Raw genomic sequence first — 16,372 nt, forward strand, 5'->3', positions numbered from 1 at the left:
CAGATCCCACCCCAGATAAAGAAAACCCGAATAGACTGACCCCCCCCCCCCCCCCCCCCCCCCCCCCCCCCCGACAACAGCTGACGGTAACCAGCTCCCTTGAAAGGTTGGCACATTGAGTAAAACCCGACCAATAACCCCCTTCATTGCATTTTATAAAAAAAATTGTTTTAAGGGGCAATTTAGAGTGGCCAATTCACCTAACCTGCGCATCATTTTTGGATTGTGAGGGTGAAACCGACACAGACATGGAGAAAATGTGCAAACTCCACACGGACAGTGACCCGGGGCTGGGATTGAACCTGGGGCCTCGGCACTGTGAGGCAGCGTTCCAACCACTGTGTCACCGTGCTACCCCCCTCCCCCACTTCATCACATACTTGATCTTCTCAGGGCACAAATTTTCCATTAGGTCCCCCCGTCTGAAGTCTTGGGTGGGTCCGGAGACCTTCTCCCAAGCAAGACTCACCTCCGGGCCATTAGTGAGGCGAAGGCCAAGACATCTGCCTTTGCCATTGCCTGCAGCACCGGCGAGTCCAACACTCCAAAAAGTGGCCACAGAAATGGCCACCAACAGTCACAACTCCAGCTTAACACCCAGAATCCCTGGCATTGTTTCAAAAATGGAGACCCAAAAATTAATAAGCTTGGGGAAGGACTAGAACATGTACGTGTGGTTCACCGGCCCCCTAGAGCACCGCTCACATCTGTCCTCCACCCCCGAGAAGAACTCACTCATACGCACCCTGGTCGGGTACACCCTGTGCACCACCTTGATTTACTACCCTCTGAGAAAATAAATTCCTCTTCATCTCTGTCTTAAATGGGCGACCTAATATTCTGAGATTATGTCCCTGGCCCTAGACTCTCCCACAAGAGGAAGGAACCTCTCAGTATCTACTCTGTCAAGCCCCCTGAATCCTGGATGTTTCAATAAGATCGCCTCTCATTCTTCTAAACTCCAATGAATACATGGTAACGTACTCAACCTCTCCTCATAAGAAAATTCAACCTAGTGACCCTTCTCTGCACTGCTTGCAATGCTAGTATATCTTTCCTTAGATAAGGGGACCAACAGTATTCCAGATGTGGTCTAACTAATGCCTTATATAGCAAGATTTTCCTATTTTTATCCTATTCTGTTTGAAATAAAGGCCTATATTCCATTTGCCTTCCCAATTACCTTCTGAACTTGCCAGCTTTTCGTTACCCCTTTGTTCTGCAGTTTTCTGCAGTCTTTCTCCATTTAAGTAATATTCAGCTCCTTTATATTTCCTACCAAAGTGCATAATTTCACATTTTCCGACATTATCTTCCATCTGCCAAGTTTCTGCACACTCACCTAACCTGTCTATATCCCTCTGTAAACTCTTTGTCTACAATGAAACCAATGAAAAGTGCAGGAGGGCCTGCCTGGAGGTGTGAACCTAGTGAAGCTGGAGTGCATGACTACTTGCATAAAAAAACAGCAAAAGCAGCACGCAATGTACAGAGCTAAGCGATCCCATAACCAACAGATCAGATTTAAGCACTGCAGTCCTGCCACATCCAGATGTGAATGGCAGTGGATTGTTAAACAACCAACAGGAGGAGGCAGTACCATAAATATCCACATCCTCAATGATTGGGAAGCCTGGCACATCAGATGAGACTGTTGGCAACAATCCTCAGCCAGAAGTGCAGAGTGAATGATCCACCTTGGTCTCCTAAGATTCCATAACGTCACAGTTTTTTTTAGAACATAGAGTGCAGAAGGAGGTCATTTGGCCCATGGTGTCTGCACTGACCCACTTAAGCCCCCACCTCTACCCTATCCCCGTTACCGAATAACCCCTCCTAACCTTTTTTGTCACTAAGGGCAATTTATCATGGCCAATCCTCCTAACCTGCATGTTTTTGGACTGTGGGAGGAAACCGGAGCACCCGGAGGAAACCCACGCAGACACTGGGAGAACGTGCAGACTGCACATAGACAGTGACCCAGCAGGGAATCGAACCTGGGACCCTGGCGCTGTGAAGCCACAGTTCTAATCACTTGTGCTACCGTGCTGCCCTGTTCAGCCAAGTTGATTCCATGTGAAATCAAGAAACAGCTGAAGGTACTGGATGCAGCAAAGGCTATGGACTCTGACAATTTTCCAGCAATAGCATTGAAGACTTGTGCTCCAGAACTAGCTTCAACCTACAAGCCTAGCATTTACCTGGCAATGTAGAAAACTGCCGAGGTGTGCCCTGTCCACAAGCAGGACAAATATAACCTGGTCAATTACTGCTCTATCAGTCTACGCTCGATGATCAGCAGTACGATGGATAGTCAACAGTGCTATCAAGCAGCACTTATTCAGTAACCTGCTTACTGACACTCAGTTTGGGTTCTGCCAGGTCCACTCAGCTCCTGGCCTCATTACAGCCTTAGTCTAAAAATGGACAAAAGAACTGAACTTGAGGTGAGGTGCCCTTGACATCAAGGCATATGGCATCAAGGAACCCAGGCAAAACTGGAGTCAATGGGAATCGGGGAAAATTGATGAACAGGCTTTGGGGAATCAGGTGAGTTACTCTTGTAGCCAAATTATTTATATGGTCAGCTCAGTTTCTGGTCAATGGTAACCTTCGGGATCATTGAATGCCAAGGGACGAAATGGATGACATGAATTACAAGTTTAGTCCATGTGGAGTTTGCACATTCTGCCCATGTCTGCGTGGGTTTACCCCCTTACAACCCAAAGGCCCCAAGATGTCCAGGGTAGGTGGATTGGACAGGTTAAATTGCCCCTTAATTGGAAAAAAAATTAATTGGGCACTCTAAATTTATGAAAAAAAAATGACAAGTTCAGTGAGTTTAAGGTGAGTTACTCTGCTTGCAGTTGAAATATTATTGAGCGTGAGCATTCCCCTTGGCGCGCGCGCGCGCTCTTCTGCCACAAGAAGCTCCTGATCAGCTGAGCTGTACGAACTGTGTGATGTCATCGCGGACCAATCAGAAAAGCAGAGTGGGCCCCCGTCACGTGACGGCCGCCAGCCCCTCCTCCTCCCCAGCAGGCGCGCGTTTTGTTGACGCGATGGCGTCACAGCCCGGTTACTCGGGGTGACGTCAGTTCCAAAACACCAAGGTCGGCGCTCGCCATTTGTCCGTCCCCCGAGCCGGGGCGGCGGCCAATCAGCGGAGCCGGCGGGCGCGAGGTGCGGTGTGACGTCGGAAATATCCCAGCAAACTTTGTCTGATGTTGTCTTTGCCGTCGCCATTAGAGTCGAACGGAGGAGCCTGAGGAAAGAAAGAGGGAGCGAGAAAGAGAGAGAGGGAAAATGTCATAAAATAAAGGAGGCGGTTTTGGGGGGGTGGGTGGGGGGGAGGGAGGAAGGAGGAGAGAAAGAGGGGAGGAGGCGGGGGAGGGAGAGAGAGGGGTGGAAGCTGGAGGTCGCCAGTCGGACGGGGTGAGGTGCGGCAGGAGGGAGGGAGGGATTGTGCGAGCGGGGGATTTTTTAATTAGACCCGGCCACCATGTAAGGGAAAGAGCGGCAGGGAGGGGGGGGGTGGGTGGGGGGTTAGTGGGGTCAAACCAGAGAAGCGAGATCGCCTGGAGCGGCGGAGCGGGGGAAGAAGGTCTGTTTGTTGTCTGCTGCCCCTCTGACACTAACGTAAACATAAGGTAAAGGATGGGGCGGCGGAGTGGAGGTGCAGCCCCAGTGCAGCTCAATGTGAGGCCGGTGCCCGAGATCTGGAATTGGGTAACTGCTGGTCATCAGTAAACGAGAAAGAGGCGAGCAAAAACCCTGCAGCTCAAACCGCGCTCCTGAATTATCCTGCGCGACGTGACAGAGAAACCTGATCGCAGCCCGGCTGGGATCTGTTCAGGTTCGCTTCTTTTTCAAAGCTTCAGTTGGTGTCTTTCTTTTAAAAAAAGAAGAAAAAATGCACATTGGTTCCTCGGAATAACTGCTTTGGGGAGAGGCGGGGGTAAGAGATGAAACTCTGTGACCCGCTGTTGGGTTCAATCTAAACAAAGCCTTTAGGTGTAGATAGGTGTCAGAAGCAGAGTTCTCAAAAGTTTGTCGCTAGCAGTCATGTCGATGCCTAGTCAGGGGGAAAGAAGTTCTGGGTTTGCTACTTTGTTGTTTGCACGGCTGTAATTCTGGTTCTTATTTTGCCGATCGTGGAATTTTTTTTTTTCGGAAGATGAAACGTGACGCTATTGTAGCAGACTCTGGATAATCATTCAAACTTATAGTGGCTTTAAAAGCAAAATACAGATGTTGCGGTACAAAAATAAACCTACCGAGCTTGGCATGGCTTTCCCTTCTCTGGAGTTCTGTTTCCAATTGCGTTTGATCCAGATCTAATGCCACGTTTGTGGTGATTTGCTTACCTCGAATGAACAATTCGAGTGTTTGCAAACAGACCAGCGCTGTTGTACGAGCAAACAATCGCCGCTCATTCCGCCATTCCTGTTACCGAGACCTTTATTTTTACGATGGCTGAATAGAAGGGATAGTAAAACTGTTGTATGATTTTTGTCGCAATTGATGAATCTTCTGCATTGTCACCAACATTCTACTTTAAGATCAGGTCTGCAAATGTTTATGAATTGCGTCTTTTTCGAGTTCTGGTTATTGCTGACTGCTTCAGTTGTAGCCTAATGGACGATGTTTGTCCAGAACTGCTAGGTTGTTAAAATAAATTTATGGTGTGTCTTTTGACACATTTGTTGAACCGTAATCCCTACCACCCTCTCCAAATCCAGAGTTGCAATTCAGTTTATCAAAATTAGCTGAAATCCAGAGTTGCAGTCGACTTTTAATTCTGATCTGTTTAATCCAAATGGCCTCATTTTGACACTCATTTCTCACTTTGCTTGTTGATTCAATATTTTAAAAGCAAAGTGCAATTCAGATCTCGGCTGATACAGTTTAATGGTAAATTAAACATTGTGTTCACTTCTTTTAGTAATCTTGATGTGATGGTGCCGAGGTAGTTAGCATTGCTCCCTCATAATGCCTAGAGACCCAGGTTTAATTCCAGCCTTGGGTGACTGGAGGTTGCATGTTCTCCTCGTATCGGCATAGGTTTCCTCCCACAGTCCAAAGATATGTAGCTTAGGTGGTTTGGCCATGCTAATGACCCTTAGTTTCCAAAGTTGAGTAGATTAGGTGGGGTTACTGGGGTGGGGTAGTGGGCCTAGGTAGGATGCTTTTTTGAAAGTTAGGCAGATTTGATGGGATGAATGGATTCTGGACCAAAGGGTTGCGTAGCTAGAAGATGTAATTTTATTCTTGGGTGAAGATTGTAGCTGTGTCCTCGCTTCCACTCTCATTAGACGTTTTGCAGTAAATAATATGTATTCAACTTGGTAATGATGTCAGTCGGTTGGTTCTGCTTTTTTAGAGCTCCGTTTGGATATCGGTGTGAAGCTTGTATTCCTCTCATAACATTAATTATTGAACCCTCTGCAGGTTGTGTAATAAACAAGGCGATGTAATATTTGCAAGCGATTAAGAATTTCAAAACTAGTATAAATGTTTGCATCGAATAGGGTAGTGCTGTTTTCAACTTTCCAATTAGGTCAAAACTCTTTTGTTTCAGATTTGTATGTAGTCTCCTATGGTTCCATGTAAAAGGGCTAATTTCATAATGGATTGTGTATGTAGCGTTTCTGTGTACAGTGACGGCTGGATTAAAAGTTCCTTTATGGGATTGAGCTATCTGGCCAAGCAGGCCCCAAGTTCAATTTTAACCTTTTGTTGAGTGAGCTGAATAGTGATGCTACAATTGTCTTCCATTGCTCTAGATCAGGGAATTATAAATGAACGGTTAGAATCCTGTTGATCAGTATTGTGACTTTTGTTGGAAATTACATGTGTGTGAATGAGGATGCAATTGACTTTTTGTATCTGCCCTTGCATGTTCCAAAATAACTATTCAACCTTTCTAATTGCTGTCATTCTCCCACTGTAGTCTTCTCTATTTCTCTCTGTGTTTATTTTCTTCAATGTAAATAAAGCATTCTAAAGTTTCCTGAAAATTAGGCATCTTACAAAATATAAGTCAAGATGTTGTAATACTATTGTCTAATGTATATGGAAGTTTTGTGTATGAGTTTTGATCATCATGAAACTTGAGACATTTTAAAAACAGACTACATGTAACAACTTGAATATAGTATTTCAAAACAGACTGGTTATTGAGTGAAACAATATTTCCCAGCATTAATTTGCTAACAATGTCAAAGATCAATGTGAAATGTTCAAACGCATTTTTGATCTGTTTGAGGTTTGTTTACAATTAAATTTCTTACTTTGTCCTGTAAAAAAAGACAAGGAATCAAACACACAGCAACAATTATCCTTTACCAACAATTATCCTTTACCAAAGAGAGTTTTTATATGCTTACAACCGGTGGCGGTGTAATTTTGGAGTCTGATTGGTTCAAAAGAAAAGTTACTGCATAATATTTTAACATGTGGCTTGAAATATGAAAATATGTATCAAAGAAAAAAATGTCAGTCAGATTTTAGTTTTATTTCTGCTCTCAAATACGAGTGCTATTTTTGTGTACTTGTTGTGGGTCAGTTTTCCACTGGTAATGCTGAATCTCTCAAATGATGCAGTAGTAATCAACTCAAAGTTGAACCTGCAAATTTATGTTCCTTACACTGCTTGCTAATTTTTTGAAGAATCTGTATATTAAATTTTTATTTTACTTGGATCAAAATGTATTCTCAAGCAGAAATCAGTTTTTAGGATATTTGGATGGTAATTTTTAGTTTTGCAATTATTTTGGGATTCAGAGTTTTTCTTCTAGGCTGAGGGTGCTAAGTTATCTACACTGGATATGTTTACCGTGGTTTCCGAATACTGCAAAGCGGAGCATCATTAATGCTGAGCAATTAGAGGAAAGTTGATCTTTAGGAATATTGTAAAAATGACAACAGTAATAGTGCTTGAAAAATAGTCAAATGTTGAAAATACACTGGGAGCACCCTATAAATTGATGCGCTGTAACATGGAAGTAGCTTGGCATAATACTTGTCCTTCAGGGCAGCATGGTAGCATAGTGGTTAGCACAGTTGCTTCACAACTCCAGGGACCCGGGTTCGATTCCCGGCTTGGGTCACTGTCTGTGCGGAGTCTGCACATTCTCCCCGTGTCTGTGTGGGTTTCCTCCGGGTGCTCCTGTTTCCTCCCACAGTCCAAAGATGTGCTAGTTAGGTGGATTGGCCATGCTAAATTGCCCTTGATATCCAAAAACCTTAAGTGGGGTTACTTGGTTACGGGGATAAGGTGGATGGATGTGTGGGCTTGATAGGGTGCCCTTTCCAAGGGCCGATGCAGACTTAATGGGCCGAATGGCCTCCTGCTGCACTGTAAATTCTATGATTCTTGGACCCTCAGATTTTTATTTCAGTGGGATTTGTCTAGTGTGGTACTAATTCATTATTAAATTTTGAAGACTTAGAATCTGGTCTTTATAGCAGCCTCAAAATATGAAACCCATGGGCCGTGTAGTAGGGTCCCAAATGTACAAAAGTAACAATGTTTCCTGAAATGGAAATGGAAATTTTCCAATTCCAAAGGAGATGTACAGCTGTAAAACTAGGCCACTTGTCTGATTTGTTGAATGATCTGCCTTGCAGTTTTGTTTCTACAATATGGAGCGCAGTTGACTTCCACCACTTTCTTGAATTATCGGTCTTTAGATTCACAATAAATGGAGAATGCCTGAGACACTTGTGCTTGGAATACAGGTATACTATATTGCAGCTAAGTTCTGAACTGAATTCCATTTACAGGCCTTTTGAAGGTCATAACTTATTACTTCAGCCATGTACTGCGAAGAAATGGAAGTAGGGCTGTTATTAACTTCCAAAATCGAATTGGATGATTATTCCAAAAGGGAAACACTTTGCACGGCTATAGGGAAAAGAGTAGGGAGGGGGAATAATTGGATGGCTCTTTCAAAGAGCTGGCACAGCCAGAATTGGCTGAATGGCCTCCTATGTTTGTATTATTTGATTATTTGTTTAGTTTTTGGCCCGAACGAAGAAGCAGTCCATAAATGAACACAACAGTTGATTCTGCTGTTAAAGTTAATCTCAGACTGATGGTCGTTGTTGGACATTCTTGGTCCTTCATTTTAATGGAAATTTTCAAGTGCTTTAAAAAAATATTGTTCATTCTCAGGATGTGGGCGTCAATGGAAATACTGCCATCTTCCCATCCCTAGTTGTCTTGAGAACATAGAACATAGAACATAGAACAGTACAGCACAGAACAGGCCCTTCGGCCCTCGATGTTGTGCCGAGCAATGATCACCCTACTTAAACCCACGTAACCCGTATACCCGTAACCAAACAATCCCCCCATTAACCTTACACTATGGGCAATTTAGCATGGCCAATCCACCTAACCCGCACATCTTTGGACTGAGGGTTGAGCCACCTTCTTGAACCGAGTGATGCTCTAGGCTATTTTAGCGGGCAATTAATAGTTGGTATGGAACTGGAGTCACGTGTAGACCAGACCAGGTAAGGAAGGCAGGTTTCCTTCCCCCAAAGAACATGGTTAACCAAATGGGTTTTTAATGGCAAGTCAATAGCTTAATGGTCACTTTTTGTTTTGCTGATGCCAGATTTTGAAAACTGATTTCAAATTCTCCAAACTGGCATGGTAATATAATGTAAGCTACATAACCAGTTATTTAATTATAGGATTTACGTAAATGGTAAAAAAAAAAGGATAAGCCACACCTCAGCTGAACACCAGTATCTATGAGCATATAGACTTGTCTAACAGCTTTTTGTATGCAAGGGAAGCTTATTTTAAACAATTTAATGGGGGAGTAAGAATAGATGTCCTGCCTAATTCTGAATAAATGGATTTTAGAATGGGTTCTGGGTTTCTTTTTTCCGAAGAAATGTTGAAGAATGGAACATGCTGGGTGTGATGGGACTTAACTTGTGCCAGAGTGCACGTTGAGTCTTGAAGTGTGTAGCAGTGAATATCTAGAACAACATAGTGGAGAGTATCACTTTTCTTGAGAGAACTTCACAAATAAGCACATTTACATTTCCCGGTAACCAAATTACGAGTTTGATATGCTGTGGTCACATTGATTGGCTTGATACCAATTAAGTTAATATTTTGGGATGAAAATTGAATGTATAGTTGCTTTGGTGCAGTTGCACAGAATTATACCGATGGCATTGTCCTAATCCATGTAATAATAGCAAAATAAAATCCCTTTCTTAACACCAGTTAGCTTCATCCTATTCCGTGTTTTTTCCGCACTACTGTATTGTAAGTAGATTTAACCCCTTGCACCTTTTGTGATATTGATTATTGCCAAGTCTTAGTTTTTAAATTTGTAAGTAATTTGTGGTTGGAAATATCAAAAGCCCTCTAGGTTTGAATGGTGCATCCAGAAGGTGTAAGTTTAATCCACCACATTTTAATTGAGCTACTTACGGCTGAAATGTTATAAATGGTGTACCTAGGGGCCGCACGGTGGCGCAGTGGTAGCATTGCAGTCTCACGGCGCCGAGGTTCCAGGTTCGATCCCGGTTTTGGGTCACCGTCCGTGTGGAGTTTGCACATTCTCCCCGTGTTTGTGTGGGTTTCGCCCGCACAACCCAAAGATGTGGATCAAAATTGTGGATTGAACATGCTAAATTGCCCCTTAATTGGAAAAACTTAATTGGATACTCTAAATTTATTTTAAAAATAAGTAAATGGTGTACCTGAAGAGAATTTTTTAAGCTAGCTCCACTATATTATAGACTTGGGTGAACTGAATTTGGTAGTTTTTGATCCATTTGAAAAAATTATTAATTAATGAATTGACTTGTTTCGATGTGGTGGGAACTGGACCTCAGTAGCATCCAGTATTCCCTGAGTAAATACAAGCGCCCTCTATTAAAATGCATTTCTCATTAGACCATTATATTAAATAATATAGTAATTTCTTATGCTTACATTCAGTATGTTCTGCAGCTAAAATGGCGGGATTTCGTGGACTTCACATTTTTTGATTTTTATTTTGCAGACTCCAGTCCAACATTGAAAACTGGTGCTGGGTGTGAGCAACGATGACTGAATATGGAATAAAGTGGGCCTGTGAATACTGCACATATGAGAACTGGCCCTCTGCAATCAAATGCACCATGTGTCGTGCACCAAGACCTAATGGCACTATAATTACTGAAGATCCAATCAGGGGAAGCTCAAGTGATTTGAATCAAGACTGGGATACCACAAGTATAGAGGGTGGCAGCAGCCCTCTGATTTGTCCAGACTCTAGTGCGAGACCAAGGATTAAATCATCCTACAATTCAGAAAGTGCAGGCAAGTGGTCATGCCACATGTGTACTTACCTGAATTGGCCAAGAGCAATAAGATGCACTCAGTGTTTGTCCCAACGTCGGACTAGAAGTCCTACGGAGTCCCCCCAGTCATCTGGTTGTATTTCAAGACCAGTTCAGGCTTCTCAGGACCCATGTGAAGAATATAATGACAGAAACAGACTGAACACAAAAGCATTGCATTGGACATGCACAGCTTGCACATATGAGAACTGTCCCAAGTCTCCAAAGTGTGTAGTTTGTGACTATCCTAAACCTAATAATTTGGAAGCAATTGAATTTGCAGAGCCAGAAGAAGCTTCATCATTGATAAATGAGCAGGACAGGGCTCGATGGAGGAGCAGTAGCAGTGGTGGCAATAGCCATAGGAGATCTCCTCCCATACCTAAACGTGAATCTGCAATGAAAATGGACTTTCAGAGAATTGAACTGGCACCTGGGGCTGTAGGCAGTAAAGAAGAGCTGGAAGTTGACTTCAAAAGACTCAAACAAATAAAGAACAGAATGAAAAGATCAGATTGGCTCTTTCTCAACGCTTGCATTGGTAGGCCTTTAAATAGTTTGTTTAAAATCTTGTCTAATTTTGTCAAACATGCACTATTTTCTATTCAGGGTATGTGCAGAATTCTTTGACATAAAATTGGGGGGAAATGAGATTGTAAAGATATTGCTTTTTAAGATCTGCTAGAAGTGTCAGTACTTAGATTATAAAATCTCTGGATATTATTGCTTATTGTGTGCTTGATTTCTGCTATCCAGTATGTCCTTTTGTATTCTGTAGCTTGTTAATGCAGCAGACTATTTACAGTTGGAACATCTTTAGCACCCATATTCCAAACAAGTGAGGGGGAAAAAAAAGTGTGAACCAGGCTGAATAAAAAGTTCAAATGGAAGTAAAAAAAGCAATAAGTGCATCAAAGAGAGCATATGGGAAGGGGCAGGCAGCCAAAATAGAAAGGAATCCAAAAGTTGTGCATAGGCATATAAATAGTAAAATGGTGGTAAAAGGAGCACAGCCACTTGTGGATCAAAATATAGTTTGGGTATGGAGAGAGAGGTCACTGGAGGAGGTAGTTGAGAGACTGGATGGTTAAATATTGATTGAGGCAGTAGTGGATAGACTGCCTCTACTTAAAAGTTGACAAGTCACCAGGACGAGACTGATCCATCAGTGGATGGACGCAAGGCTGGCAGTTGCGGAGGAATTGGCCATAATTTTTCAATTGTCCTTCAATACAGGGTGGTTCCAAAGGCCTGAAGAATTGTCCATATTACAGCATTGGTCAAAAAAGGGTTTGGGCATAAACCCATCATCTACAGGCCTACCAATTTAACCTCATATTTAAAAAAAATAAATATAGAGTAGCCAATTATTTCTCTTTTCCAATTAAGGGGCAATTTAGAGTGGCCAATCCACCTAACCAGCACATCTTTGGGTTGTGGGGGGGAAACCCATGCAGGATGTGCAAACTCCACAGGGACAGTGACGTAGGACTGGGATTCGAACCCGGGTCCTCAGCGCCACAGTCCCAGTGCTAACCACTGTGCCACATGCCGCCCTCTTGTGTTGAGAGAGGTTATGAAATTATAGCTTTGTCCCAAATGTGGATTAATTAAAGAAAGGCAGCATGGATTTGCTGAGGACCAATTGTGTTCATAACTAATACATTTTTTTTACATGCGTTGTTGAGGCTACTTCTGCTTTATGTGGTACATGTGGACGTTCAAGCCTATTGACACTTCACCAAAAATAAAGCCTATGGAATAAAAGGGACAGTGGCAGTATAGACTTGATTCAGTGACAGAAAACAGAGTGGTGATGAATGGTTGTTTTCAGATGGGAGGAATGTAAAAAGTGGGGTTCTCCAGGGGTCGGTATTAGGAACGCTGCTTTTCTTAATGTTTACATTTCTTAATGTAAACTTTGGTTTGGGTGTGCAGCACACCGTTTCAAAATTTGCAAATAGCACAAAACTTAGAAGTACTATGAACTGTGAGGAGGATAATGACGAACTTAAGAGGACACAGGCTGGTGGAATGACCAGACTTATAGCACATAAAATTTAATGGAAAGAGGAATGCATTTTGGTAGGAAGAGTGAGGAGAGGTGATCTAAAATAAAGATTGGCAATCAAAACAGGGTGCAGGGGCAGAGAGAGGGGTATCTGTGCACATTGTTGATTTTTTCATTACAAGTAGAAGTATAAAGTACAAAAGCAAGGACCTTGTGGTGAATCTTTATAGAACACTGGATGGGCCTCAATTGGATTACTGTGCCCATTTCTGTGTTTTCAGCTTTTTATGGTTCATCTCAGTTTTCAGTGATCTACAGCATGAAGTCTTGTACTAAGAATAATTCAATTTTCTTTATCCCAATTAAATATTATTTGGCGGCAGTGAAGGCTGGCTCTGTAGAAAATCTGGAAATTGTGTTTCTTGGTTGTGTTGGCAAAAGGAATTGCTATTTGCAAGAATAGTCCAGGAATCTAATGGAGATGGCCTAATATGTAGAATCACCTTGGCTAGCCTTTTTAATTTATTTGAAAATAGTCTTTAGCATAACTGGCTGAAGTCCTGTCTACCTCTGCCCATGTAAGAAGGTGCAACTAAAATTATTTAGCTACTTAACACATGCTGATTCTTTGATTGTGGTCTGAAAGAGCATTACATGCATCTGCAGGTTAACAGTCGCTGTAAATATCTATTTCTTTATAAAAGCTTGATACCAAGAAGTAAGAATTTTAAATCTTGATCAAACTTTTTAGTGTCTCGATCAAAATATTTGATTAATTTGTACTTCGCTATTGGAAGAAACTCTGAGCAAGACTAAACCTTTCTACTGATTTATGTAGTCTCGATTTTATGTTTATCTGTGCTCCCTGTGATGCTCTGAGCTTCTTGTTTTTATGCTATATATTTTTCATAAGTTTAGTATTGCTTATCATTCCCTCAATTGTGCTGTTCTGAACTCAAATATGCCCTCAACCTGCTAATGTAGGTGAATGTATTACATTTTGGGGTTGAACAGAGAGCACTTGTCACCTGACACGGGTTACTGAGTATTTCATATGCTGCCATGTGATCTAAACAATTTTGGTGGATGGGAGAATTGTGGAGGCGAAAGTAAATTCTTTCTCACCTAATGAGAGGATCTACCCTTGAACTCGTGTTGCTGGAAAATTGTGTTTGTGATGTAGAAGTGTGGTTGAAAGTACCTGTCTTGGGAATCTTTGCTGAACTGTGGTCCAGACTTCTATCTAAAACCTTGAAGTAAAAATTTTAATGAAGGTACCAAACACACAAATCTAATGGACAAATGTGTCACTAGGTATTTTTAATAATTTGCTACCTAATCTAATTTTAGATATCATAAATTTCAGCTATGGTGAAAAATTGACAGATTTGATTATTTCAACAAATGTGATGAAATATTAACAGTTACATGTTATACATGTTTGTAAACAGAATTTTGAGTCACAAACAGTAGTATTATGCATATAGAATCATAGAATCCCTACAGTGCAAAAGGAGGCCATTCGGCCCATCGAGTGTGCACCGACCCTCTGACAGAGTACTTTACCCAAGCTCATTTCCTCGCCCTATTCGAATAATATTTGGATTACGCTGAGCTGATTACTATTTTCACAACCCATTAAAATTATACAAATTGGACGCAGCAGAAAAGCTTTAAGCATATTTAAGTGTTTAATGGTATTGAATGGGTGGCATGGTGGCACACTGGTTAGCACTGCTGCCTCACAGCTCCAAGGACCCGAGTTCAATACCGACATTGGGTGGAGTTTGCATTTTTTCCTCGTGTCCGCATGGGTTTCCTCCCGCAGTCCAAAGCTGTGCAGGTTAGGTGGATTGGTTGTGCTAAATTGTCCCGTGGTGTCCAAAAAGGTTAGGTGGAGTTACTGGGTTACGATAATAGGGTGGAGGTGTTAGCTTAAATAGGGCTGGTGCAGATTCAGTGGACTGAATGGCCTCCTTCTGCACTATGATTCTATGATAACCCTGTACCCTAACCTACACGTCTTTTTGGATGCAAATTTAGTATAGCCAATCCACCTAACCTGCACATCTTTGGACTGGGAGAGGAAACTCATGCAGGAGTGGGGAGAGTGCAAACTCCACACACCATACCGCTGTTATACTTGTTGTTCAGAATCATTAGTTCCACGATGACATTAATTTTATGGGTTGAATAGGTCCCATTCAAGGTGCAACTGCACCGTGGTTAGCACTGCTGCCTCACAGCACCAGGGCCTGGGTTCAATTCTGGTCTTGGGCGACTGTCTGCGTGTAGTTAGTTCTTTCTCCCGATGTCTGCGTGGGTTTTCTCCGGGTGCTCCTGTTTTCTCCCAGTCTAAAGATGTGCTGGTTAGGTGGATTGGCCATGCTAAATTGCCTCTGAGAGTTCAAAAATGTGCAGGTTAGGGTGGGGTTACGGGGATAGGGTGGAGGAGTGGGCCTGGGTGGGGTGCTTTTTCAGAGGGTCAGTGCAGGCATGATGGGCCAAATCGCCTTCTGCACTGCAGGAAGTTTATGGATTCATTGATGTTCTTGAGAGACGTGACCAGGTCACCTCTACCTTGGTGTGACCAGGTCACCTCTACCTTGGTCTGACCTACACATTTATGTTGCACACAACAGAATTGGTGTCTAGTGCCCTCCGTAAAATATCAGTAAATGATCCCACCTCTATATAGATCTCAGATCTATTGCGATTAACATTCTCCCCTAATGCCACTCTCCTATTATTGAGTTGGGTGGGAAGGCACTCACCTGGTTCCACTTTTATTTCTGATTGCAGCCAGCATATCACTTGGGACGGCTTCTCTTCCCACTTTCGCGCCATTACCTCTGGTGTCCCCTCGGGTTCTGTCCTTGATCTCCTGTTTCTCATCCATATGCCGTTCGTGATATCGTCTTAAAAGCACTGCATCAGTTTCCATATGTACGCGGGTGGCAGCTCGCCAACATCTTTCCCGGTTTCTCCACCGTTGCTACATTAGATTGCTTTCCAATATCTAGCACTGAGCGAGCAGCAATTACCTCTAGTCGAATATAGGGGTGACTGAAACCCTTGTCTTCATATCCTACTTCAAGCTCCATGCCCTGGCTCCAGACTCCATCCCTCTCCCAGGCGACTATCTGAGACTACACCAGACTGTTCTCGCCCTCAGTGTAATATTTAACTGATTTAACCACATCACTAAGACTGCCTGTTTCCACCTCTAATTGCCCAACTTCACTGCTGCCTCAGCTCATCTGCTAAAATACTCATTCATGTCTTTATTACATGTTTACTTGGCTATTCAAAATCGCTCCTGACTTGACTACCATATTTTACCCTCTGTAAACTAGAGCAGCAGCGTTTTAAATTATTTTGTGTCCATGTGTGTACCAAGTCCTATTTGCCTATGACCCTTCTACTTGCTGACCTACATTTGCTCTTGGTCAAATAACACCTCGACTGTTCAAATTCTATCCTTGTTTTCAGATTGCTGACTCCCTCTCTCTCTCTAATATTCTTCAGCCCCTTATTGAAGCTTCTGCATTTCTAACACTGATCTCCTGTACATTCCTGCTATTAATTGCACCTTCATTGGTGGCCATATCCTTGGCCGTCAGGTCCTTAAGGTCTGAAAGGGGCTGTTTAGCACCGGGCTAAATCGCTGGCTTTGAAAGCAGGCCAGCAGCACGGTTCAATTCCCGTAACAGCCTCCCCGAACAGGCGCCGGAATGTGGCGACTAGGGGCTTTTCACAGTAACTTCATTTGAAGCCTACTTGTGACAAGTGATTTTTTTTTCAAACTCTGACCTGTATCTCTGCTATTTACGTCCTATCTCTTTGAGCAAGCTTTTGGTTATCAGCCCTCCTATCACCTTCTGTAACTGTATCCAATTGTACTTTATAATGCTCTTACGAGCTTTGGGACTTGTATCATGTTAAAGGTGCTCCATAAATGAATGTTTTTGTAAAATAAATTGCTGCAGGGGCTGGTTTAGC

General features: G+C 42.7%; 1 protein-coding gene across 5 annotated transcripts in view; it reads left to right on the forward strand.

The window, feature by feature from the left end:
- Window positions 1-3,546: 3,546 nt before the first annotated feature.
- The window catches only part of LOC119979707 (ubiquitin thioesterase ZRANB1), a 105,415-nt gene continuing 92,589 nt past the window's right edge, over window positions 3,547-16,372 (forward strand). For 2 of the 5 annotated variants that reach the window (XM_038822267.1, XM_038822262.1), the window contains exons 1-2: window positions 3,547-3,856; window positions 10,041-10,900. In XM_038822267.1, the coding sequence (XP_038678195.1) occupies window positions 10,084-10,900 (817 nt within the window). In that variant the 5' untranslated portion in view covers window positions 3,547-3,856; window positions 10,041-10,083. Of the gene's footprint in view, window positions 3,959-7,632; window positions 7,744-10,040; window positions 10,901-16,372 lie in introns of those variants that run through there. The other 3 variants (XM_038822264.1, XM_038822265.1, XM_038822263.1) reach the window with 3 other exon arrangements.

This window comes from Scyliorhinus canicula, chromosome 16, assembly GCF_902713615.1.
Source record: "Scyliorhinus canicula chromosome 16, sScyCan1.1, whole genome shotgun sequence".
Lineage (NCBI taxonomy): Eukaryota > Metazoa > Chordata > Chondrichthyes > Carcharhiniformes > Scyliorhinidae > Scyliorhinus > Scyliorhinus canicula.